The sequence below is a fragment of the Arachis ipaensis genome, chromosome B4 (genome assembly GCF_059453495.1).
Source record: "Arachis ipaensis isolate K30076 ecotype BB chromosome B4, ASM5945349v1, whole genome shotgun sequence".
In the NCBI taxonomy this organism is placed as follows: domain Eukaryota; kingdom Viridiplantae; phylum Streptophyta; class Magnoliopsida; order Fabales; family Fabaceae; genus Arachis; species Arachis ipaensis.
Window position 1 is genome coordinate 148,372,403 of NC_142439.1, and position 25,717 is coordinate 148,398,119.

At 36.9% G+C, this 25,717-nt stretch overlaps 3 protein-coding genes across 5 annotated transcripts; all 3 read left to right on the forward strand.

Moving 5' to 3' along the window:
• The first annotated feature begins 491 nt into the window (after window positions 1-491).
• Window positions 492-2,284, forward strand: LOC107637484 (high mobility group B protein 15-like). Its single transcript, XM_016340896.3, has 5 exons — window positions 492-694; window positions 798-876; window positions 1,070-1,250; window positions 1,329-1,801; window positions 1,892-2,284. The coding sequence occupies exons 1-5, from the start codon at window positions 525-527 to the stop codon at window positions 2,255-2,257; spliced, it is 1,269 nt and encodes a 422-aa protein (XP_016196382.1). The 5' UTR covers window positions 492-524; the 3' UTR covers window positions 2,258-2,284.
• A 3,078-nt stretch (window positions 2,285-5,362) lies between these two features.
• On the forward strand, window positions 5,363-19,045 carry LOC107635767 (callose synthase 3). Of its 2 annotated transcripts, XM_016339336.3 has the most exons (44): window positions 5,363-5,481; window positions 5,592-5,694; window positions 5,778-6,042; window positions 6,134-6,234; window positions 6,324-6,448; window positions 6,530-6,623; window positions 6,732-6,842; window positions 6,924-7,040; window positions 7,200-7,292; window positions 7,851-7,942; window positions 8,411-8,537; window positions 8,713-8,850; window positions 8,978-9,054; window positions 9,144-9,240; window positions 9,558-9,680; window positions 9,765-9,882; window positions 10,008-10,342; window positions 10,467-10,519; window positions 10,600-10,660; window positions 10,925-11,006; window positions 11,086-11,135; window positions 11,219-11,305; window positions 11,464-11,598; window positions 11,689-11,783; window positions 11,916-12,000; window positions 12,093-12,253; window positions 12,507-12,630; window positions 12,957-13,063; window positions 13,155-13,299; window positions 13,380-13,531; window positions 14,082-14,191; window positions 14,292-14,420; window positions 14,528-14,596; window positions 14,798-14,984; window positions 15,093-15,252; window positions 15,585-15,704; window positions 15,790-15,908; window positions 16,003-16,086; window positions 16,496-16,608; window positions 16,684-16,913; window positions 17,167-17,967; window positions 18,064-18,114; window positions 18,330-18,515; window positions 18,617-19,045. In XM_016339336.3, exons 3-44 carry the CDS (start codon window positions 5,853-5,855, stop codon window positions 18,863-18,865), a joined length of 5,883 nt encoding a protein of 1,960 aa, XP_016194822.1. In that variant the 5' UTR covers window positions 5,363-5,481; window positions 5,592-5,694; window positions 5,778-5,852; the 3' UTR covers window positions 18,866-19,045. The 2 variants fall into 2 exon arrangements, with proteins under 2 accessions (XP_016194822.1, XP_088339422.1); XM_088483296.1 differs by lacking the exon at window positions 5,363-5,481 and having other exon boundaries at window positions 5,530-5,694.
• A 2,121-nt stretch (window positions 19,046-21,166) lies between these two features.
• Window positions 21,167-25,698, forward strand: LOC107635768 (putative E3 ubiquitin-protein ligase LIN). Of its 2 annotated transcripts, XM_016339337.3 has the most exons (9): window positions 21,167-21,365; window positions 21,477-22,877; window positions 23,161-23,310; window positions 23,405-23,432; window positions 23,520-24,132; window positions 24,211-24,355; window positions 24,429-24,695; window positions 24,875-25,181; window positions 25,351-25,698. In XM_016339337.3, exons 2-9 carry the CDS (start codon window positions 21,498-21,500, stop codon window positions 25,467-25,469), a joined length of 3,009 nt encoding a protein of 1,002 aa, XP_016194823.1. In that variant the 5' UTR covers window positions 21,167-21,365; window positions 21,477-21,497; the 3' UTR covers window positions 25,470-25,698. The 2 variants fall into 2 exon arrangements, with proteins under 2 accessions (XP_016194823.1, XP_088340080.1); XM_088483954.1 differs by lacking the exon at window positions 21,167-21,365 and having other exon boundaries at window positions 21,382-22,877.
• Window positions 25,699-25,717: the final 19 nt, after the last annotated feature.

A 25,717-nucleotide genomic window follows, 5' to 3' on the forward strand; every position in this document is an offset into this window, starting at 1 on the left:
ATATATCCATGCCTCTTTCTGTCATTGGGTTTCCTCATTGTCATGTTTGCTTTTGTTTAACTACGTGCGTTATTTTATTTACTCACTCTCTTTTCTTTGTCAACGTTGTTATTTCATGAATACCAAAAACAAGAAAGCAGCATTAACCAAACATGAACTAATAACGTACATAACATCACACTGAGAAGTTTTTATCTGTGATCACCTATATATACTTCGTCCTTTGTCTTAAGAGTGTTATCATATGAATGTCCAACTTCACTTATAGCATATACGTTTTGTAAAATGTGTTCTCTAGCTATATATGTTTTAGCCCCTTCTCTCTTCCTTTTTATAGTACTTTTACCTTGATCGATATTATAGAGTTGTTCATCAGGCCTTAATTGATGGTTGTGGATTTGTTCATCAAGTGTTAATTTGCAGAGTGATTTTGATGTATGCAAGGCTTTGTTGACTTTTGTGATTTAAATGATGATAGCAGTTAGCAGACATATATATGATCTTTGAAGGAGTTGTGTATTCAAATGGCATCAACATCTTGTGTGAGTAACATGCCATTACCCGCCACTACTATGACTTGGAACTCTCACCAAAATCCTGCACCACTTGCAAAGTATGAGGAGGTTACAACGAATCCCAAGCTTTTCATGAGTACTCTAGAGAAGCTCCATGCTGATATGGGAACCAAGTTCATGTAAGAAACATTTCTAATTAGTTTTCATGTATGGCATGATGAAACATATTTGGTGGTTTAATACTCATCATGCATGTCTATTTTATATTTTTATTTGTTGTAGGATACCCATTATTGGAGGAAAAGAACTGGATCTGTTTCACCTCTTCATTGAAGTGACTTCTCGAGGAGGGATTGAGAAGGTACCATTAGCTTTTGGAAAAGTGTAGGGAGACAATGAGAATACTAAATAATGTGAATAATGGAATAAAAAATGAAATTGTTTAGATTCCTCATTGTCTCCCTAGCGAAATTGTTATGTTTTTCGTGGACAATTTGTATTAATTAGGTAGCTTGCAACTTTAATTTCCGAGCGTAGTTTGGTGTGTGTTGCAGATTATCAAAGAGAGAAGATGGAAAGAAGTAACTCAAACTTTCAACTTTCCATCAACAGCTACAAATGCTTCTTTTGTGTTGCGCAAGTACTACTCTTCACTACTTTACCACTATGAACAAATTTACTACTTTAGAGCCGCAACTGGATGGAACCCTACTTTAACTGCTTCTTCTACTGCTGGTGTGTATAGCTATAGCTTGTTTATATATATATGTATATATATAGTACAAAAATAGTAACTTCACTTCAATTTGTCAGATGTTGTGCAAAGAGCACAATTTTCACAGCCTTGTCTTGGCTTCCAACATTCAAGGGTTGATGCTACTGCCGAATCATCTCAAGGATCTGCAGCAGTAGTTGGAGTGATCGATGCAAAATTTGAAAGTGGATATCTGATTACAGTTTCAATAGGTTCAGAGGTGCTGAAAGGTGTACTTTATCAGGATCCACATCCACATCCACATCCACAGGGAGCATTTCAGAGTGTTATGGCCAAGAACACCAACAATAATTGTAATTCTTCATTGGGTGTTGTCCACCGTCGTCGTCGTAGGAAGAAATCAGAGATCAAAAGGAGGGATCCTGCTCATCCAAAACCTAACAGAAGTGGCTACAATTTCTTCTTTGCTGAGCAACATGCAAGACTAAAACCACTACACCAAGCCAAGGACAGAGAGATTAGTAGGATCATTGGTGAACTTTGGAACAAGTTAAAAGATCCCGAAAGATTAGTAAGCTAATTAAGACAACACTTAATAATTATTAGTTTGTCATAAAATATATTAACTAGCAGCTTAACTGACATGTATATGTGTGTTCAGGTATATCAAGAGAAGGCTTTAAAGGATAAAGAGAGGTACAAAGCAGAAATGGAAGATTATCGCCAGAAACGCAACAATAATAATAATGCTGCTATGCTGCCATTGCAACAACAGCTTCCGGAAATGGATGAGAACGAGGAAGGCTCTCTTCAAAGTCAAACTCCTGAAGAGGAGAGCACTTCTGGTGGTAGCGAAAATGAGAATGATATTAACATGGATGCTTCTCTTCCTCTTCCTCCTGTTACTACTACTACACTGCCTCCTCAACCTACATTTTTTAGTTTAGACAAACCATCCATGGAAGGAGATTATAACCTTGGACATCAAAATATCCATGACTCAAAAAATATGTTGACAATGCTTTAGCGCACCGAACACATTTTGTTTTCTACTTTTTCTTTGCAATTGCATTCTATATAGCAACAAATCACCTGCACAATTGTATTATTTCATTATTATAAATATTCAAGTGCAAGTATTTCGCATTATGCTGCACACAAGTAGCGTAGAATCACTAACAAAATTTTGTTCTCATTCGACACTAATTTAAGTGTTTTAATTTTTTACGTTTTCTCAGTGTTCTTCAAATTTTGGAAATTATTCTTTGAGCATATGAATGTTTATAGTAAATTTTTAATATTCTTCATATATCTTTGGCCTCCCTCTATAATTCTGTAACTATGAATTTATTAATGATAGCAAATCATTAATATTGATAAGCCCCACCTCTTGACATTGACATTGATATTGATGTTGTGACACTGTGATTATTAGATTGATAGCAATAGATCAATATTAATATTCAAAACGACATTTTCCTCCTCAAGTTTGATAATAGATTATAATGCTTTTAAAGATACTAAGTAGTGGTGTAAATCATAGCAAAGCGTAAATATATAACAGAATAGATAATATAGATTGAACACATATTAAGCCTAATAATTAAAAGAGTAAACTACAATTTTTACTTAATATATAACAGAATAGATCAATATTAATATTTAAAACGACATTTTCTTCCTCAAGTTTGATAATAGATTTAGATTATAATGCTTTTAAAGATACTAAGTAGTGGTGTAAATCATAACAAAGCGTAAATATATAACAGCATAGATGATAATATAGATTGAACAAATATTAAGCCTAATAATTAAAAAATAACAAAACTAACAATTATTTATTCTAAAACAAACTCTCATAACACCGGTGTAAAATTACAAAGAAATAAAATTAGGTGTTCTTGCTGAGTTTGGCCGGTGTATAGTTCGTCCGTCGATGAATGTCTTTAAACTTCTCGTCGGGATGAGTTATATGTTGGCAGGAAGACAACAAGGGAGTAGGTACCTGCAAAAAGATACTCCAATATTTGAAGTAGGAAAAAATAAATTTCTGATCACTATTAAAGATGAAAGAAGAGGGATTGAGTTGCTTAAAGGAGGACCATGGAGCATTAGAGGGCATCTTCTTAATCTCCAACTGTGGACACAAAGAGAAGCGATTTATGAGATTAAACATGACTACATGATGATATGGGTACAGATACATGGAGTCCCACAACAAGAAATATTGGCAATAGAATGGGAATAGTAGAAGAAGTTGAAAATCCAAGAAAAGATAATGTGATGCAGAGGACCTTTCTGAGGGTTAGAGTTGCAATGAATATACCAAAGCCTCTTCCCACTAGTTTTTGGATGACAAGAAGAAATCAACCAATAATTCTGGTGAAGTTCAAATATAAAAGAATCCAAGATAGCTATTGTCTCAACTATGGTAAAAAATATTGTAAAAATCCAACTGCTATGGCAATATAGAACCTAAAGGAGCCAAGATACATACCTGGACTTGGAGTTGCACAGGTAAGATCATTAGGAACAAGGACTGAAATGGAGGAAGAAGGAAGCAGTTCAAGATGGCAAAGGGCAGAAATAATGGCGTGTGAGTACACAAACAACAAAAGAAAAGTGGAGGAAGTACAAGACTCTGAAGAAAGTAAATAGTAAATGAACGAGGGAGAGGTGCTGCAGTGGAGGGAGTAGGTTCATGGAAAGTGCAGGACGTTATGGGAGATGAAATCCTTATAAAAGAGCAGGTAAGGAATATCCCAAAAATCAGCTGATAAATAAAAAAAGAAGAGAAGAAAATGAAAATAAATTTACCAGAGAGTTAGAATTAGAAAGGATTATGACAAAACTAAAAGAAAAAATAGTAGAATATAAAAGTGAAAAGAATGGAAGTGGGCTAAGCAATTCAAAAGTGAATATAGAAATAGGAGAAACTTGGGCTTTCTTCAATATTCCCCAATAAGCGCAAAAAAAACTTCTCTGGATTAAAAGACAAAGGTGCAGACAAAGGGGTTCAACCAGATCGGATTTTTGGATTTTTTTTGGATTGACCATGGGTTTCTGTTTGGGCCAGATTATTGGTTCAGTTCTTGACAACAAAAAAAATAAACGAAGAGAATTAAAATATAATGATAAAAAATTAAAAATCAAGAGAAACGCCAAAATGACTAGATAAAAAATCGTATAAATATTAAATACTATTTAATATCTGGTTAAGACCTTATAAAGGCGCAAAGTCGTTACATCAGGAAAATTATATAAATAACATGCATCATGGATGCATAAAATAGGTATATTATTGAAGTGCCTTTGTAACTACAAATTCTCTTTTTGGGGTGTACAAGACAGCGGAATTCCGAATCAAGGTGAAAATAGGCTAATATTAGTAATATCCACTGCAAGATAAATATCATTATTAAAACAAGAAAATACTATAATATTTAAGGAAAAAAACAAGTTGGATCAAATGTAAGAATATAAAATTTAAGAAAAAGAATAATTTGATCAAATGTAAGAATATAATAAAGTAAATAAGAAACAGAATTTCGACCCAATATTCAAAGAAAAAGTTAGAGCAGAAAATGATTACTGTTAAGCGAGATAAGATGCTGCCATTGATCAGAATATATATACTCTTCAGATAATAACTTAATAAAATAAGGTCTACTAAAATAACTAAATACTAAAATAAAATACAGTGGTTAGGGAATCTTTCACTCTCTTAAGTCTTAAGCATTAAGATAGGAGCTATAGAAAACCGAAAAAAGTGTTTTGGAAGGAGAGAGGAACAGCTGTGAGGCATTGTGGTGTAGTAGAAGTAGAAGGGAAGCAGTAGTGGCAGGAACGTTATTTGGAGGAAAATGTGACCCATTTAGAGAAAGGACGCACCGAAAAGTGTGTGTGACCCACCCCACTGACGCTGCTCATTTTACCATCTTTCTTAAGAATCTCCACTGACTAGACAATGACATTGACAGGGGTCTCTATACTCTCTAATCTCTATGGTTTACGGTAATGTATGGTAACGTATTAATGCAACGTAAATGTTAACTACCAGTGATTAACATTACTGATTACTTATCAGTGATGATCATTAACAAAAACAACAGCATAAATCAGCAGCTCCTCTCTGATTGTTTGTGCTGCATCTCTCCGCAACCCTCCCCACCCTGCTATTTACCAAACAAAACCAGGCACCACTATCCTGACCAAAAAAAAAAAAAAAAACAGGCACCACTACTGTACTTGGTAACCTTTCTCAATTAGTATTTATTTGAAAATTTTTATTTTTACTATAATATAAAGCTCAGTGTGTGTGATGTAGTTTCTTTTTCCCCTTTTCCTTTGCTTCGAAGTAGCTTTAGCTTGCTCTCTTTGAATCCCCATCCTCACCCAAACCGCACATTCTCTCTTCTTCTGTGTGTTCTGCTCTTCTAGGGTTTCTCTCTTGTGCTTCATAAGGTAACCATCCAGCTCTTGTCTTTTCCACAAGCATTCAATGTCATTTCAGTTAAGTTTCTCACACACTGTCCTCTGCACTGCAGATTCTGCTGGAATCTCTAGGCTCATTGTTTGTGAAGTGAAGAAGAGAAAATAGGAGAGGAGATCAGAGGAGCAGGATGTCGTCCCGAGGGGCGGGGCCCTCCTCGGAGGCGCCACAGAGGCGGATCATGCGGACACAGACGGCGGGGAACCTCGGGGAGTCGATATTCGACAGTGAGGTGGTGCCCTCCTCTCTTGTGGAGATAGCTCCCATCCTCCGTGTTGCCAATGAGGTTGAAAAGACGCATCCCAGGGTTGCTTATCTCTGTATGTTACTCCACTACTCCCTACTCCTTCTTTACTCGCTCTCCTTTTCTTTCTAACTTCAGCTCATTCTGGATTCCCTCTGTTCTTCTAGGTCGCTTTTATGCATTCGAGAAAGCTCACAGGTTGGACCCCACTTCAAGTGGTAGAGGTGTTCGCCAGTTCAAAACAGCCCTTCTTCAACGACTCGAAAGAGTAACCTAACCCCATCTAATCTTCCCGCATTCCTTTTAAATTATGATGTGAAATCTGGCTTACATTGTTGATATGTTTTATTTTGTTAGGAAAATGATCCCACTCTCAAGGGAAGGGTCAAGAAAAGTGATGCTCGTGAGATGCAGAGTTTTTATCAGCATTACTACAAAAAATACATCCAAGCTTTACAAAATGCTGCTGATAAGGCCGACCGGTACATTATTCTCTACATAACTTGCAACTTACTATGATCCTCAACTGTTGTATGGCTAATACTTTGCCTCTTTTCTTTCAGTGCACAGCTTACCAAGGCTTATCAGACTGCTAACGTTCTTTTTGAGGTTTTGAAGGCGGTTAACATGACTCAATCTATGGAAGTTGATCGTGAGGTTATTTTCTGTGATCATTTCATTCATCAATATTTCATACGTTTCTAAATTTGTACCGCCCTTATGTTACATACCATGGACTAGACTTTGCCATCGTCATTGTATTAGATTTTGGAAACTCAAGATAAGGTTGCAGAGAAGACAGAGATCTTAGTCCCATACAATGTTCTTCCACTTGATCCTGATAGTGCAAATCAGGCAATAATGCGATTTCCTGAGGTATAGTCTTTATTATCTTGGGTTTATAATTCTGAGGCTCTACATTTGAGGAAAGTGTTGCTCATAAATAACTCTTTGCAGATACAAGCTGCTGTATATGCTCTTCGTAACATCAGGGGCCTTCCCTGGCCCAAGGACTACAAGAAGAAAAAAGAAGAAGACATTCTGGATTGGCTTGGGGCGATGTTTGGATTTCAGGTAGTAAAATAGAACCTGGAAATGCCAGGTTATTATTTGTTTGAGTAATCTTGTCTTGCTGTAATTTAATTTTTATGGAAAGAAAAGTTGACTTAGTTGTTACTAATTATTCAAATTGACCTTCTTTGCAATGCTTCAATGGTGTTATTCAAAATGCAGAAACACAATGTTGCAAATCAGAGAGAGCATTTGATTTTATTGCTTGCTAATGTTCATATCAGACAGTTTCCGAAACCTGATCAGCAGCCAAAGGTGAGCTTTTAATTGAACAATTGAGTCCAATTTTCTTATGTCACTGTACTCTTTCTGCTGCTTCTGATATTATGCAATATATGGTGCTTTTACTATCTTGTGTAAGTCTAATATTGAAAGCCCGTTCTGTTGTCATGTTCAATTTTCTAGAAAGACTTTATTGCTATTTTAAATTTCCTATATTTGTGCAGCTTTGTAGGTTTTACGTTTGGGTGTGGGTGAAGATGCAACAGTACAATTTTCAGTTTGCAGTGTTTTAGATTTTGACTTGTTAAGATTCACTGCATGAGATATATTTTGTTGATAAGTTGTGATGTTATGTAGCAAATTATTTCTTTCTTTGTGATGTACATGTTGTCTTCTTGCTGTATTTCATTTTTAAAGAGTCGAATGGAAATGAAACGTCTTGCATCTTACATATCTCATTAATATACATTTTATTTTGCTAGCAATGTATATTCATATTGGGAAGTATGTGCTGGGTTCTACTTGTAGTTTACAAATATAGGTATACTAATTGTTATACCTCTTTCTTACTTGTATCTTTTATGTGATTAGTTGGATGAGCGTGCACTGACAGAAGTGATGAAGAAACTTTTCAAGAATTACAAAAAGTGGTGCAAGTATTTGGGTCGGAAAAGTAGCTTATGGTTAGTTCCTCTGTTTGGTTTTATTTTTAAGGAAGTAGATTTTCATAAGACGGAGAGAAGAATAATACAAGATAGTGGAGCGGTCCTCTATAGAAGTCAGAAGAGCATAAATTATTCAAGAGAGCTATCTATGGAGCATAGCTTTCCAATCTCTCAGACTCTCACCATGGCTCTCTATTTGGCTATTCTCCTAATGCTGAAATAGATTACTTTAAAACCAGTGTCTAGGACTGTGTGAATCTACATGTATAGAAGAGATTTTGAAAATGCTTCCTTTCCAGTTTATCATGGATTAAATATTAATATGACTTGATCTCCATATTTGCTGTCATGAAATTGAGATGTGAATTTCAACCGATGTATTTGGGGTATGGGTTCTTATATGCAGATGGTTTAACTAATCTTTACCTGGAAATATGTATATCTGTAAGTTCTTCATGTGATATACGTTATGGATGAACATTGCAGGTTACCAACCATACAACAAGAAGTGCAGCAGCGGAAGCTCCTATATATGGGTCTGTATCTTCTAATATGGGGCGAAGCTGCCAACCTACGATTCATGCCAGAATGTCTTTGCTATATATATCACCATGTACGCTTTGTAACTTGAACCATTTTGCATTGTTATTTCTAGTTAATTTTACTTCCCACTATATTTAATATGTTTGTATGTTCTGTGAATAATAACTTAATAAGAGTTTAACTTTCCATGGGATAATTTCCTGAATATTGACATGATTTGAGATCTTTACTGATGTCTTCTGTAGATGGCGTTTGAATTGTATGGAATGCTAGCTGGTAATGTCAGTCCAATGACGGGAGAGAATGTCAAGCCAGCATATGGCGGTGAAGAGGAGGCTTTTTTAAAGAAAGTTGTTACTCCAATATATGATGTGATTAGACAGGTTATTCTCTGGTTAATCATTATCTTTGCATCATTTTTTCCAGTTTTTGTGGCCACATCCTTATAATTTTTTTTTACAAAAATATGTATTGTTTTTATGGGTATTAATATTACTTTGCTCCAAAAAGGAAGCTGCACGGAGCAAAAAGGGAAGGTCAAAGCATTCACAATGGAGGAACTATGATGATTTAAATGAATATTTCTGGTATAATTTGCTCTGCTTTGTACCCCTTTTTCTCTTGTGGTTGTTATTAATACCTATCTGGGTATAAACTTCTAGTGATCCAATTGCAGGTCAGCTGATTGCTTTAGGTTAGGTTGGCCAATGCGTGCTGATGCTGATTTCTTTTGGGTGCCATCAAATGAGCAGTCTAGTTTTGACAAATCTAACGTAAGAATGCTTATTAACATCTCATTTTCTCTTCATATGTTTACAGCCTTTATTTTTCTTCCCACTCTTTCTTAAGTGAGCGACAGTACATGTCGGTTTGAGGTGATTCACTTGCACTAGAAATTTTGTGAACAGCTGCAAGGCAAGGTTCATGGGCCTCCTAGGATTCTTCTACATTTGTAAACCCTGGTTGCTAAAAGTTATTTTGGTTAATTGTGTCTATTTCCTAGTGTGAACTGGGAAATGTTTATTGAGTATATGTCAAAGATTCATAATGTGCTTCTGTATGTTAAACTTGCTCAATCTAAAATTTACAGGATGAGAAGCCAACTAACCCAGACAGATGGGTTGGGAAAGTGAATTTTGTTGAGATAAGGTCATTTTGGCATATTTTCAGAAGTTATGATCGCATGTGGAGTTTTTTCATTTTGTGCTTACAGGTAGTGATTTTATGAATTCTGTTGCCTCCTCTTTAGTGCCGTGCAAGTGGAATCTACTTCTGAAATTGGTTAATTTGTCATTAGGCAATGATTATTGTTGCTTGGAATAAATCTGGTGACCCAATTGCAATCTTCAATGGTGATGTGTTCAAGAAAGTGTTAAGCGTGTTTATCACGGCCGCTATATTGAAGTTTGGGCAAGGTATGTAATCAAATTTTGTTTGCACACCTCGGTTTCCTGCTCGAAATGTACATTTTAGGAATTTTACTTGCATTTCATTAGGTGAAGGTTGCTTATAGTAAATCTTATTTTACTCACTTGGGCAGCTTTTCTTGATGTTGTTCTGAGTTGGAAAGCACAACGGAGTATGTCGCTATTTGTCAAGTTAAGATACATTTTGAAAGTTGTTTCAGCTGCAGCGTGGGTGATTGTTCTGTCAGTTACTTATGCGTATACCTGGGACAATCCTCCTGGGTTTGCTCAGACCATCAAACGTTGGTTTGGAAACGATTCTAGTTTTCCTTCATTGTTTATTTTGGCTGTTGTTATTTACCTGTCACCAAATATGCTCGCTGCTGTATTCTTTTTGTTCCCATTCATTCGCCGCTTCCTTGAGAGGTCGAACTATAAGATTGTGATGCTAATGATGTGGTGGTCACAGGTATACAGTAATCCAACCTTGTTATATATCTTTTAGTTTAGTATATCTTAAGAGCAGGTTTATGCTGTTACAATTGAGATGTTTAGATTCTAACTTGGTCTTTCTAATGCCTTAAAATTGCCAGCCTCGTCTTTATGTTGGAAGGGGGATGCATGAGAGCACATTTTCCCTTTTCAAGTAGGAATCTAAATTTCAAAAGTTCATTTTGCTGTGAATTAATATCTCATATTAATGCATTCTTGTTCATTTTTTTTCAGATACACAGTGTTTTGGGTTCTCCTTATAATTACAAAGCTTGCTTTCAGTTACTATATAGAGGTGATGCATTTTCATTTATTCTAGAACTAACTAGAAATCTTTGATATTGTTTCTGATAGTTTCTAATAATTCTCCACCATTTGCACAATTGTGCTTAAACCTTTTCCATGGCTACAATGTAGTTATTGTTGTAAGCTTCATTGGAGTTTTAGACATAACTACATAACTTCTATGATTTCAACACTTTCCTTATTGTCTTGATGATTTCTTCTGTATATTCAATATAATTTTTTTAAAAAGAACTTCTTTACATTGTTATTACAGATAAAACCGCTGGTGGGACCTACAAAAGCTATAATGGGTGTAAGAATCACGACTTTCCAGTGGCATGAATTCTTTCCTCATGGTAATAAGTTTGAATGCTTAGTCTTTGAAATAATGCATCTCCTCAGAAAAGATTTGATCAATGCTTGTGTGCTTTGCAGCTCGGAACAATATTGGTGTTGTTGTTGCACTTTGGGCGCCAATCATTTTGGTATGGGTTTATGACGCACCTATTTAACTTCCTTTTTTGCGTATCAGTGTCTGTTGCATAACTGTATTACCACTTTTCTTCAGGTATACTTTATGGATACCCAAATTTGGTATGCAATATTCTCAACCTTATTTGGTGGTATTTATGGTGCATTCCGTCGTCTCGGAGAGGTTAGTCTATTGTCCAATCATATGATATGTATGCATTTTCTTTCTCTGCTTTGGACTATTAACCTGATCATATACTGATGTTCCGTATCTCGATACTTCTATGTTGGATCTTCCATAATTTAGTTCTTATCCTAGTTTATTGATTATACTGGTTTCAGATACGGACGTTAGGAATGCTTAGGTCTCGTTTTCAATCACTGCCTGGTGCCTTCAATGCTAGTTTGATACCAGAGGAAAAGAATGAACCAAGGAAAAAAGGATTAAAAGCCACTTTATCTCGCAGATTTGCTGAGGTTAACTATCATACGAACATGTCAGTTTCTTGAGCTCATGATTTGAGCATCTGTATGTTGGATTAACATTACTTTGCTTGGTGGATGCAGATCCCATCTAACAGAGGGAAGGAAGCTGCTAGATTTGCACAACTGTGGAATCAGATAATCACCAGCTTCAGAGAGGAGGATCTTATTAGCAATAGGTAATTTGAGCGTCAGTGTTGAGTTCCTGGATCTTGATTCCCCCCAACCAAAAAACACACCAAAAAGAACCCACTAAAAAAATACAGAGTACTGTATGTTTCCTCCAGTAGTGTGATGAGGTGTTTATTCAGGGAAATGGACCTTTTGCTTGTACCTTATTGGGCTGATCGTGAGTTGGACCTTATACAATGGCCCCCCTTTTTACTTGCTAGCAAGGTTTGTTTATTTCTTACTTTGTTATGAGAATCTGCTGCATTCTCTTCCATTTGCTCCTTTAGTTAATCTGTCTGTGGCTATGCGCACGTTAGATCCCAATTGCATTAGATATGGCTAAGGACAGCAATGGAAAGGATAGAGAGCTGAAAAAGAGAATTGATGCTGATCACTACATGTCTTGTGCTGTTCGTGAGTGCTATGCTTCATTTAAGAGCATCATTAAACACTTGGTTCAAGGGGAACGCGAGAAACCGTAAGTTTTTTTTTGAAGCTGTTTGTTGTAGTAGTTTATGTTAAGTTGCTGTACTTTGTAATTGATAGTCTAATGTAATACGCCTAATCAGTTCCAAATTCTTAAACAATGTAGGCCACTTGATAAAATGATAAAGGAAACAGCTAGTTAGTATTTGTCCTTTTTGACACTAGATCTTTTGAAATTTGAACTTTATTCTGACAGGTTTTGTTCATCTTATTTATATTTGGCTTTTTGGTGTCTTCCTTAACAGGGTTATTGATTATCTTTTTACTGAAGTAGACTCACATATAGAGGACGGCAAACTGATAACCGAATTCAGAATGAGTGCCCTTCCTAGCCTCTACGCACAGTTTGTTCAGCTAATAAAATATTTGGTAATGTTTTAGCCTGTCTTTTATTGCATTTTCTGTGTGGCAAAATCTTTTATTTTTTATTGGGAAAGGGAGGATGGTTTTTTTTTTTGGGGTGGGGGGTGTTGAAGCAACATAAGCTTAAGTTCTCTGAAATGGTTTTGGGGGAAAAAATAATTTGTAATCACGTAAAAGACATGCCTTTAGTGTATGATCTAGATTAAGTTTTGGTGGAAAGCTTCCCTTTCAAAAGTTTTTTCTAATTAGATTTTGATTATGAACTGTCTTCAACAAAAAATAGCCTAGTGTAAGCACAGAATTCCTTCATGATATTGTTATAATCGTTACAGTTGGACAATGATAAGAAAGATAGGGACCAAGTTGTAATTCTGTTCCAAGACATGCTGGAGGTGGTGACAAGAGATATAATGAGGGAAGAGCAGGATAATGTATTCAGGTAATGCATTCTTAGATTGCTATGTCTATATATCTTCAAATTGCATCTCATTTCCTCTGTTGATTTTAATTATGTCATTGTGTTTGAATAGTTTGGTAGATTCAAGCCATGGTGGGACTGGACATGAGGGGACGCTTCCCCTCAACCTTGAACCAGAGCCACAACATCAGTTATTTGCATCTGAAGGAGCTATCAGGTTTCCGATTGAACCACTTTCAGAAGCTTGGAAAGAGAAGGTTGTTACAAATGAATTGTCATGCTGAAAGTTTGAATAGTGAATTGCATTAATTGTGACTGTCATATATTTTTTTGGTAGATTAACCGGCTCTACTTGCTGCTTACAACAAAAGAATCTGCGATGGATGTACCATCCAACTTGGAAGCAAGAAGGCGTATTTCATTTTTCTCCAACTCACTGTTCATGGATATGCCAATGGCACCAAAAGTTCGCAACATGCTTTCGTTCTCGTAAGCTTTTAGTCCATGATGCTTTGCCATTTTTTTCCGTTGAACTTTGAATCAGTCAGGTTAAAGATCACAGAAATTTTTCATAATGCAACTTGCATTATCTTCATTTGTTCCTTTCTGTTTATTCTTATGCGCTTACAATTCAAGTTTTTTTATTTAAATTATATTAATTATAATGATATAAGTTATAGTTTGGTATTGTGGACTATTCTATGCTAGTACAATGAACAATGTGGCAAATGTGAATGATTAACGAGGAAGAAACAAAGGCTGTATTGAGTATGATCTATTGAAGAATAAAGGCTGTATTGAGTATTATCTATTGAAGAATATCTGGCTATATAAGTTGCCGAAATTCATTTTTTAATATTTCAGCATGAAATCATACCGGTGTTGTGTCTTGTCAACTAACTAATTAATGAGTATATGGTTATTTATTTCATGTTGTCAAGTCCATCTCGATTAAGGTGCATGTTTTTCTTTCTCCACATTTCCAGGTGCATATACTCCTTTAGAATTAAAGCTTGGTTGTTTTGGACTTTGCTTGTAGGGTTTTAACACCATATTACACAGAAGAGGTTCTATTCTCTTTGACTGATTTGGACTCACCAAATGAAGATGGTGTATCCATATTGTTTTACTTGCAGAAGATTTTTCCAGGTTAACCATTACCCCGTACCTCTCTTTAATGCATAAATGTTAACTTTCATGGGATGAGATATATAACACTTTGCTTGTTACTTTGGTTACTGATGCACAGATGAATGGACCAACTTTCTGGAGAGAGTGAACACTAGTGAGGAGGATCTTAAAGGAAATGAATCTGAAGAATTAGAAGAAGAACTTCGTCGCTGGGCATCATATAGAGGCCAAACATTGACTAGAACTGGTTTTCTAACTCTCTTATCTCTGTCTAATTTAGGCCATTAGTTGCTAGCCTGAGTAAGTTACAAGCTAGTCTCTAACTCATTGCATTTGATTGTAACCTTATTGCAGTAAGAGGCATGATGTATTACAGAAAAGCTTTAGAGCTCCAGGCTTTTCTTGATATGGCCAAAGACGAAGGTGATTGTCTCTTTGAAATGACCAACTTATTCATAATAAATAAAATATTAATTATTTTTTTATTATAATATTACTTTCTGGTGTCATTCTATATATATAACTAACCCCGCCTAGTAGTGGGATAAGGCTTAGTTGTTGTAGTTGATGAGACTTACAGTTTCTTGAATAACTTTGTCTGACTGAAATGTTTTGAATGACCAGACTTGATGGAAGGTTATAAAGCCATAGAAAACTCGGATGATAACTCAAGCGGGGAAAGGTCATTGTTGACACAATGTCAAGCAGTGGCTGATATGAAGTTCACATATGTGGTATCATGCCAACAATATGGTATCGACAAGCGATCTGGTTCTCCACGTGCACAGGACATATTAAGGCTTATGACAAGGTATGCATCAAAGCTCAAAGGTTGTTGTGGGCTTTAATATACCTGTTTCTGAAATTAGTAAAAAAAGTTGATTATTTCTTATATATTCCTTTCATATCTTCATTGCAGATATCCTTCACTACGCGTTGCCTATATTGATGAGGTAGAGGAAACTAGCAAAGACAGAGACAACAGACAAAAAAAGATCAACAAGGTTTACTACTCTTGTTTGGTTAAGGCTATGCCAAAATCCAGCAGTCCTTCAGAACCTGAGCAGGCTCTTGATCAGGTATTTGGTATATAAATGACTTTTATTCCTTTTAAGAATTTTTATGGGATGAAATAGAGAAATTTCAACTAGATGTATAGTAAAAGGAACAGTAGAAACTAGGCATGCATCAAGGTTGTCCATTCAGATAGCAGCTCTGAGCTAAAGAAGGGAATAGGGTGGGGGGAGGGGGTCTATACCTAGCCTTTGAATATTTATAATTTCCTCATACTGAAATGTCTGCACCACCATTTCCAGTGAATTAAATACAATCCCTGATATGAACTGTTGACAAAGCTATCATTATATGAACATAATGTTACTTCATCTCTTCATTGGATTGTATGAATCAGGTCATATATAAAATAAAGCTTCCTGGACCAGCCATTTTAGGAGAGGGCAAGCCTGAAAATCAGAATCATGCAATAATTTTTACACGTGGAGAAGGCTTGCAAACGATAGATATGAACCAGGTATCTTTGATCATATGATAAGTTCAGATATTCACATCATGGTAAAGCCTCATGATTGCACGTGCTCAAGGTGTGCCTTTTATAGGATAATTATATGGAAGAAGCTTTGAAAATGAGAAATTTATTGCAAGAATTTCTTAAGAAGCATGATGGTGTGAGGTTCCCAAGTATTCTTGGACTAAGGGAGCATATATTTACTGGAAGGTAACCTCCCTCCCTTTTCTCTTTCCCGACTAATGCTTTTGCAACTACAGGTCATAATTTGAATTTTCTTTTACCTTTCTTGCTCTGGTTTTAGTGTTTCTTCCCTTGCTTGGTTCATGTCAAATCAAGAGACAAGTTTTGTGACAATTGGACAGAGACTGTTGGCTAATCCGCTGAGGTAAGTTTTTATACTTCTTTCCAGGTGCAGGATAATAAGTTAATAACTACACAATGTTGAATAATCCTGTTGCTTTCTAAAATAAAAGAATAGCATGCTGCAGAGTCATAAAGCTAGAGAGAGAGGAGGATGCAAGCGTGGGGGTTGGGTGGGAGATTGATGATAGAAACATTTGTTTCTTTCGTCCTTGCCATCCTTTGTTTTGGTTGGTCTATTCACTGTTTTATGGAGAAGTGAGAGAGTAACAAAATTAGTCTTTGCTTCTTATTTTAATACATAGCTATGCTTCTTATGGGCTTTTTGGTCTGTTAGAGAATACCCAAGATTTGGACTGCAAAATAGCTACAGAATGTTTGAGTTCTCTCTACATATTTATATCTGTTTTCCTTTTTGTTGTCTGCTTATGTAGGGTTCGTTTCCACTACGGTCATCCTGATGTCTTTGATAGGCTTTTTCACCTTACAAGAGGGGGTGTGAGTAAAGCTTCCAAGGTTATCAATTTGAGTGAAGATATTTTTGCTGGTACAGTATTGTCCAATTCCTCTTTACTATTTGATTTTTATCTGCAGTTTTAATTTTTGTTTTCTTTTCCACCAGGATTCAACTCTACACTGCGGGAAGGCAATGTTACTCATCATGAGTACATACAAGTTGGGAAGGGAAGAGATGTGGGTCTCAACCAGATTTCTATGTTTGAAGCTAAGATAGCTAATGGAAATGGAGAGCAAACACTAAGTCGAGACATATACCGACTTGGACATCGTTTTGATTTCTTCAGAATGCTGTCCTGTTATTTCACCACAGTTGGATTTTATTTCAGCACACTTGTATGTAATCACATGATTTAAATTTCAGTAACATATTATGCAGTTCTTTCTTTTTCCTGGTCAATTAGGGGAAAACATGCATGTGCATGTTTGTCTCCGCAAACACATATGGCAGCTCCTGAACTTTTAAAGATCAGGAGAGCTACCATGCTAGCAAAGACTCACTGATGAGGCGCTCTAGTTATTTTTTGCCCCATTTTTGGTTTTTCTATATCATGGCTTCTGAACAGCTCCCCTCCTTTAACTTGTGCAGATAACTGTTCTCACTGTATATGTATTCCTCTATGGTCGTCTCTATCTTGTTCTGAGCGGGCTTGAAGAAGGTTTGAGTACGCAGAAAGCCATTCGAGACAATAAGCCTCTTCAAGTGGCTCTTGCTTCTCAATCGTTTGTTCAAATAGGATTTTTAATGGCTTTGCCCATGCTGATGGAAATCGGCTTGGAAAGAGGCTTTCGAACAGCACTTAGTGAGTTCATATTAATGCAATTGCAGTTGGCCCCTGTGTTCTTCACTTTTTCGCTTGGGACAAAGACTCACTATTTTGGAAGGACATTGCTTCATGGAGGCGCAAAATATAGACCAACTGGCCGAGGGTTTGTTGTTTTTCATGCCAAGTTTGCCGACAACTATAGACTGTACTCTCGCAGCCACTTCGTTAAGGGTATTGAGCTCATGATATTGCTCATAGTATATGAAATATTTGGTCAAAGTTATAGAAGTGCTGTTGCATATATCTTGATTACCATATCAATGTGGTTTATGGTGGGAACCTGGCTCTTTGCTCCCTTCCTGTTTAATCCATCTGGCTTTGAATGGCAAAAGATTGTTGATGATTGGACTGATTGGAATAAATGGATTAGTAACCGCGGAGGTATAGGTGTACCACCCGAAAAAAGTTGGGAATCTTGGTGGGAAGAGGAACAAGAACATCTCCAACATTCAGGACTGCGGGGAATTATAGTGGAGATACTGTTATCATTGCGATTTTTTATTTACCAGTATGGTCTTGTATATCACTTAAATATCACTAAAAGGAACCCAAAAAGTTTTTTGGTAAGTCTTAACCTTTGTTCCCTTTTCCTGTATTTTATCTCACCTCAAACTTGCAAGTTGAGTGGAATAACGTATATTCTTTCTTTGGCTAATCAGGTATATGGCATTTCATGGTTGGTGATCTTTGTGATATTGTTTGTGATGAAGGTTAGTAGCACCTTGCTTTCTGTCCTATAGCTGCATATCATAATTCATATAATTCTGCATGTTTGTTTCTTTGGTGTATTTTTTGTTCTATATCTAGCTGCAGCCTTTGGTTATGCATTTATGGGGAAAGTCCCTTTTGTGTTTTAGACGATGGAAGGCAACTGCTACTTTCTGATGATCTAAGAGTTTCTGATTTCGTTTTTCTCTTGTTTCAGACGGTATCTGTTGGGAGGCGGAAATTCAGTGCAAATTTTCAGCTTGTCTTCCGACTAATCAAGGGATTGATATTCCTGACTTTTGTGTCGATTCTTGTGACTTTAATTGCCCTTCCGCACATGACAATGCAGGACATTGTCGTTTGTATTCTTGCCTTCATGCCAACTGGTTGGGGATTGCTGCAGGTGCTTTATTATTAATCTTTCCATCCCCGTCGCACTAAATAAATGTATATTCTTTTCAAGTCTCCTGCTTTTGGATTTTCATTGCCATTTTTATTTTGCAGATTGCACAAGCATTGAAACCCGTGGTACGGCGTGCGGGATTTTGGGGATCAGTGAAGACTCTTGCTCGTGGTTATGAGATTGTGATGGGTTTGCTTTTGTTCACTCCCGTTGCGTTTCTTGCTTGGTTCCCGTTTGTTTCAGAATTTCAAACACGTATGCTCTTCAACCAAGCCTTCAGCAGAGGATTGCAAATTTCCCGTATCCTTGGAGGTCAAAGGAAGGAGCGGTCGTCTCGCAACAAGGAATAGTTTGTCTAAGAAAGCCTTACTATTATTATTTTAATAGCCCGAATACCTTGTTATATATAGCTCAACAAGGTTTTCTATAACAATTGTAATTAGTTGCAAGTAACTATGAATGGGACGTGGTAAGAGGCTTAGGCTTGATTACTATCAAACATTAATGCAAGTTATTTTCTTATTTGGTTTTATCTGTTGTATTCCTTCACGATCTCAAACTAAAATATTTAGGCCCTTTGATGTGCATCCTAAAGGGTAATCAAATAAAAAAAAAGAGAGGAACCCCGAACATGGATGCACTGCCTCACGAGGCTAATGCCTTAACATGAATACTTGTAATTTGTAAATAATTGCCGAGAGCACTTCTTCTAGCCAAAGAAATAGCAATACCATTCGCATCCCTTAGGACAAGGTTCATTTGCACTTCCCACTCTCTACACATGAGCTCCTTAATTTTGGCAAGTAGATCACCATCATCATTTCATAAACCCACCAAGCACTGAGCTGCAAGGCATGCATCTTTGGAGTCAGTCTCACAAATCATTCTCCTGGTGTCACCTTCTCAAGCCAACACTAAATCTCTGCATATTGCAAACAGCTCACAGCGGCGGACACCCTAAACTATTTAAGGCCTAGAACAACCACTAATCCACACTCCCTGGTGGTTCCGAATGGCACACCCAAAGCCAGTGCGTTGTTGTTCCATGAAGACACTAGCATTGCAGTTCACTTTTGTCCAACCCGGGTGGATTCAACCACACAGAACAGTGGATTTGATTTTGTAAATATTGAAACTTGTTATTAGACGCCTCAATGTCTTGAATCAACCTTGGAATGTTGAGAATCACTATCATTGGCGACCACACATCACTAGGATTGAAGATCTCTTGATTCCTATGTCTCCAAACCCACCACAGACCTGCGGCGGTGACTGCCTCATTCTCCACTTCATTCCCGCACCTAGGACATAGCTCGTTGTTCTCCATGCTTGGACAGAATCAGAAAGATGTTGTTGGCAGCGCATCATGAACCCCTAACAAAATAAGAAGTTTCACCTTCTCAGGCACATTGCGACACCAAAACCAAAGCCAATTAGAATGATGAATTCTCTGACTTCCCCGTTTGATTAGCAACTGGTAGCCATCTCTAGCTGTGTAAATTCTGGATGAGTTTGTGCTTCAACCCCAACCTGGATGACTACTAATAGACCGAGATGAGTTTAACGCTAAAATAAGGTCCATCACCTCAACAAGTATAGGAGTGGCAAGGATGTTCAAATGCCACCTTCCATTATTCCAAACATCAGCAATAGATATATCAAGATCAGTAATGTGGACATAATCAGATAGTTTCCCGCAAGAAGTCCAAGTATCATACCAAAAGGATTGAGCAGAGTTCTAGTTTCCCAACTTTGCTCTCCTTTAAACAAGATAACACAATTCCCAACATTGCGGATCTTGTGTAATTTATTTACCCTTTCTCTTTTTTTCTGGGACAAGTTTTACCCTTTCATTATTTTCTTTCCAATATCGGACGCATTGAGCCAAATTTCATTACCTAGAATCTCCTTTGAAAAGGTATTCATTTCTAATTTTGGAACCAACTCAGAAACGCACACCCACACTTGTAGGAAAAAGTAGCCAACTTTTCTAAGAATTCTTGTATACCATCTACTATGACTCACATGGGTGCGTGTTTGACCAGAGTCTGGATGGCTCTCATTAGATCAAAGCATGCCAAAAATATCATTTAATAATGAGAAAGTGGGCTATGGCCAAAGCCACAGTTGTTTAGGTTTTTTTTTTTTTTTTTTTTTTTTTTTTTAAAGGAAAAATCATAGGAGGATATGACATATGAGTTATCCTTAGGAGAAATATAATTTTGAGATAAAAGTTGAACACGAAATATTCTAAATGCAAACAAGACAATGCAGCAGATGACGACATTGTATTTTAGGGCTTAGTCAAGGTGCAGCAATGTTAATTGACATGGCAAGACAAATAGGCAAAGCTTCCTTGTATGGCAATGTGAGAGGCTGATGTTTCCATGTGGCACGTAGCTAGACACAATGAAAAGATCAAAGTGTTGCATTTGGTGTGACAAGAGAGTGAAAGGATGCATGTCGATGGGGATAGTGCTTACTGCTTAGCATTAAGCAATATAATATAATTACCATATCCTATTTCATTCGATTTTTGAGACTCCAAAGCAAAGCAACGGAACGGCCTGCAAAGAAAAGGACAAGGACAACCGTCCTCTAAACATAGAATGTTACATGTATACGTGTTTGGAACAAGTCGCCTTCTTTTTCTCCTTCTCCCATTTGTCTCATTTTACTTGTTCTTTCTCTTTGTTTATTTTCATCAGCTTATTATATCATGTGGCCCCTTCACTTCACGTGAACTCAGCATCTCCATCGTTTGTGTTTGTACGTAGCTTCATTCAGCTGATGATGTTTGTTTGATTCGTATGCTGTATCAACCAAATTTATCAACTATATACATTTCAAGTAAGCTACGTTTTTTATACTCAAATATTTATTTGGATCGGATATGCATGGCCGCATTTTTCTATATATAGTTACTTAGCCTGTAAAATCACCTTTCAACATTTCCTGCAGGAAAACTCTTAAGATCGGAGTATGGCATCGTCACTGGAGGAGCTTCTTGCCAAGGAAGGGTTCAAAGGAATCAGAAGAGTGGAAAGGACTAGATCATCCTTTCACGGTGGTGCTTTGACTGAGCCACGGAGACTCTCCCTATCGACTGAAGGAGTTACAAGGATCAGAACAAAGTCTGAGTCCTCTTCCTTTCAGGGTCAAAGCAGGAGGCCAAGGGATAAGCCCTTTCTTAGAGAGAAAATAATACATCAACGGTTGAACTATGAAGCTGCTCAGAAACCTTGTGACAACACAATTGAAGTTTCTAATAATGCAGAAAGAGGCAAAGAAATTCCTGCCATGACAAATAATAACTCAAGTCGCACAAGTTTTGAAGACAGAAACAACAAAAAGAATCAAGATCACTATATTCATTCGGCTTCTAATCTTGCTCTTGATCAAGTTGCTGTCCAAGCAGTAGTGTCCATTCTGAATGGATACATGAAACGTTTTCTAGGAGATGAGGACTTCCGGGCTACACTGCGTCATAATTGTTTCTCCTCTTTGAATTTCATTGAATTGAAAGAAGAGAACAATACTGAGACCAAAATCATAACAAGCCTTGAGCAAGCAATCGAGACCATTGAACAAACTGCAGAGCAGTCTGCACCTTCCACACATCTGAAAAGAGCCACAATGCAGTTAAGCATCATCACGGGCCTGAGTTTAAACGATTTGAAGCACGGTTGTACCTGTGGGATCCCGAATTATAAGTTGTCAGCCTGTGCTCATCTTTATCTCAGTGTGGTATATGTGATACAGAGAAAAAGCAAGGTATCTGCAAAGCATCTCTTGCAAGTGTTTTGTGATTCGCCTTATCAGGCGCGATCGATATTGTTGCCTGAACTGTGGGAGCAACTATTTTCCCCACAACTTACCCATTTGAAGGCATGGCACGACAAAGAAGCTGAGATTTTAGCAACCACACCAAACAGAACAAGGAAGACAAAGCTTCTTCAACAAGTGTATAATGAACATTTGGATTCTGCTACTCATATATTTGCTGTATACTACAAAGATTGGCTCACTGAAGGAGTTGAGTCTCCAGCTATTCCTTCCATTAGCATTCCATCAATATCTGTCGCAGCAAGTTCATTTGGTCATTCTTCAAACTCTGCTAGCTCCAACGAACCCTTCTCACCCCAGCCAATGATCAGCAAGAAACTTTATGATTCTGTCTTTGGTAGCTCCAGCAAAACCAAAGTTTATGACGCTCAGGATAACATAGAAATGTGTGTTTCAGGCTCTTATAGTTCTACTATTGTTAAACAAACGTTAACATATGAGTCTGAAACAACTAAATTTACAGATCAGGATATTGAAGATTTCGCTCTCGGTTTACCAATTGAAGCACTCCATCAGGTAAGTAATTTCTCATTTCTGTCTAGCACTTTTTGCTTTCAATTGGATTTTCTTATGAATCATGTTCATCTTTGTACGTTCTTGATCACTGCACTCTTAATATTCTATATTTTATTATATATATTTTGCTTGAAGTCCTGAGTTTGTCTTCTTGGCTCTACATGTTGAATAAAATTATGCATTCTGCAATAAACAAGTTACAGAAAAAAAGTTTCATATTCTGGCCATTCTCCTGCTATCACAATCACATATTTTCTCATTATCGAATAATATTTGAAAGCAGAAAGGAACTCAAGTTACAACAGCAGAAGAATTAAAGGAAAGGGGTATCAGCAATAACATTGACAAACCCTTCTCCACACAAACCTATTTAGACAGCCACATAGTGGATGCTCTATCATTTGGTAAGGAAGATGAACTTACTCTCATAAGGGTAAGGGCATCTATTTTAGCATGGTGAAACATACAAAACTCTTTCCATCCCAGTTTTTTATTACCTTACCTGGTCTATCATCTTTCATGTGCAGCCAAACAAGATGAGGTCTGCTCTTGCAGGTGGGGGAAATAATATGTTAGGTTAGTTTTCCTTCTTCAAATAGCATACATGTAATATTCATGTATTGCGTTCACATTTCGGTGCAGCATTATGTTCTCCAAGCATTCCAGACGAATTTATTTGTCCTCTTACGGGAACTGTCTTTGAGGAACCAGTCACCCTGGAGACTGGTCAAACCTTTGAAAGAGAAGCCATCAAGGCGTGGTTTGAGAAGGGAAACAGAACATGTCCGGTAACTGGAAATACTTTAGAATTTGTGGCTATGCCGCTTACCAACCTTATTTTGAAGCGTGTGATTGATAAATGGAAGTCAGAAAGTTTGGATCACCTTCTAAATCTTGCTTCTCAAACAGTGGGAAACTCAAAGGAATTTAATTCAAGAAATGATGAGGTTGCTGTTTTCAAATTGGAGAGTTTCCTGTCTTCTTTCAATGATGAGGAGAAAAGAACTTATGCCAAGTATCTCATCTCTTTAGGAGTTCTATCATTTCTTTTTAGGAGGTTTGAACTGGGAAATTTGGAGGAAAAATCACGTGTGGTGGCACTCTTGTTAATTTGTATTGTATCAGAATCTCGCTGCATATATCGGATAGCAGAAAATATCAACAGAAAATGTCTTCTTGAGCTTCTTCACAGCAAGGAGGATACTCCATTAACAAATGCAATATTATTGCTTACTGAACTTTCATCCATGAAGAGGTCAGTGTTATCAGATTGAAGAATCACCCTTCTTTCTGAAATATCAATTCCTTCACCTGCTCCTCTTTTTTTTCATAGGAGAAAGGATGTTACATCATTCATTAGTGACTTGGTGGGTGAAGATGTTTTTAAAACACTTGGCATTCTACTCAAGTATCTTAACAAATCTACTTCACAAGAAAAGTCCCTAACCGCCGTTCTGTTGCTGCACTTTGATCTACTGGTATGATAAAATAACCTTGCCCCCACACAGATCTTGCCATGTATTTATTAACTATGACAATTTTGCTGCGCAGGTTGAGCCTCAAAAGTTTAGCATATACAGAGAGGTGGCAGTGAATGTCATTACGGCAGCACTTGATGCCAGCTTAAATGATGAGAAGGCCCGAGCGGAGTGTTGCAGAGCACTTCTAGTTTTGTGTGGGCACTTTTCCTCTGATGGGAGGATACTGACAAAGACTAGAACCTTTGAAGAAGCAGATTGCAATATCAACACATCGGAAGTAAGACTTCAAGGCCATGAAGAAGAGGGTCTACTGTGGGATCATGCAGCCACTTTGTCTGTGAGTTTTCTTCTCTTGGTCTTTCTTTTGACACCATGAACATTTATGTTGAAGAGTTGTGTTTAACTGGGAGCAATAGAACTTTACTGGCATGACATGAATACCATGGTTTCTAGTTAGTGTTTTCAATCATATAAGCTCTATACCTGTCTTGGCTGACGAGTTAATTAAAATGATAGGAAGATGAAGAAGCAATGGTAGAAGAGTTGTTAATGAAGTTGATAGAATCACTAGTTGGAAATGGAGAAAGCCCATTTTTGACCAACTTATGTAGATGCCTAGATTCTAGACACCTAGATTTGGTGAGGGAGTGTCTAGTAACGGTTAAATGGTTGAGCTCCTCACTCTCCAAGCTAATGAATGTGGGATTTCATCTTCCTGCCTTCTTAGCCCTCATCTCTCAGTTGAAAGGAATCTTGGAAAATGGAGAACTTGAGCTCAAGACTCTTGCGTCAGTGTCCTTGCTTAATTTCAGTAAAATTTCAGGTTTGTCGCTCTTCATTTTTGGTTTATTTCTGTTATAATTTATATTTATCAGTTTTGAACATCCATTATCACTTTGAATATAATTTAAGAAAGAGAAAGAGTATACATTTATGTGAAAGCCAAGTATGGATATGAAATATTACATGTGTGTTGTATTTCTTTGTTACAGAATGCAGAACTCTGTTGAAGACAATGGCAGAAGATATTGCACCCCTTCTTCATAGGCTTGTCGATGTAACATGGACTGCTAAGCAGCTGCATGCCATTGTGTCTGGGGGGAATCTGTAGACTGTGTACTTGTGTAGTATTATAGGGAGTTTTCATTTTGATTTTTGATAGTATTTAATGTTAGAAAAAGCAAATACTTTTAACTGTGTACATCCTTGTGTAGGAAACAGTATATTGCACACTTATTTCATTAACTTCGCTTTTTTTTTTTTTTTTTTTTTTGTCCTTGTCAAGATTTGAAGTTTCCAAAAGGTTGGGACAAAAAGAGTGGATAAATTGCTTCTTCAAACTGTTTTTCTTTTTTTTTT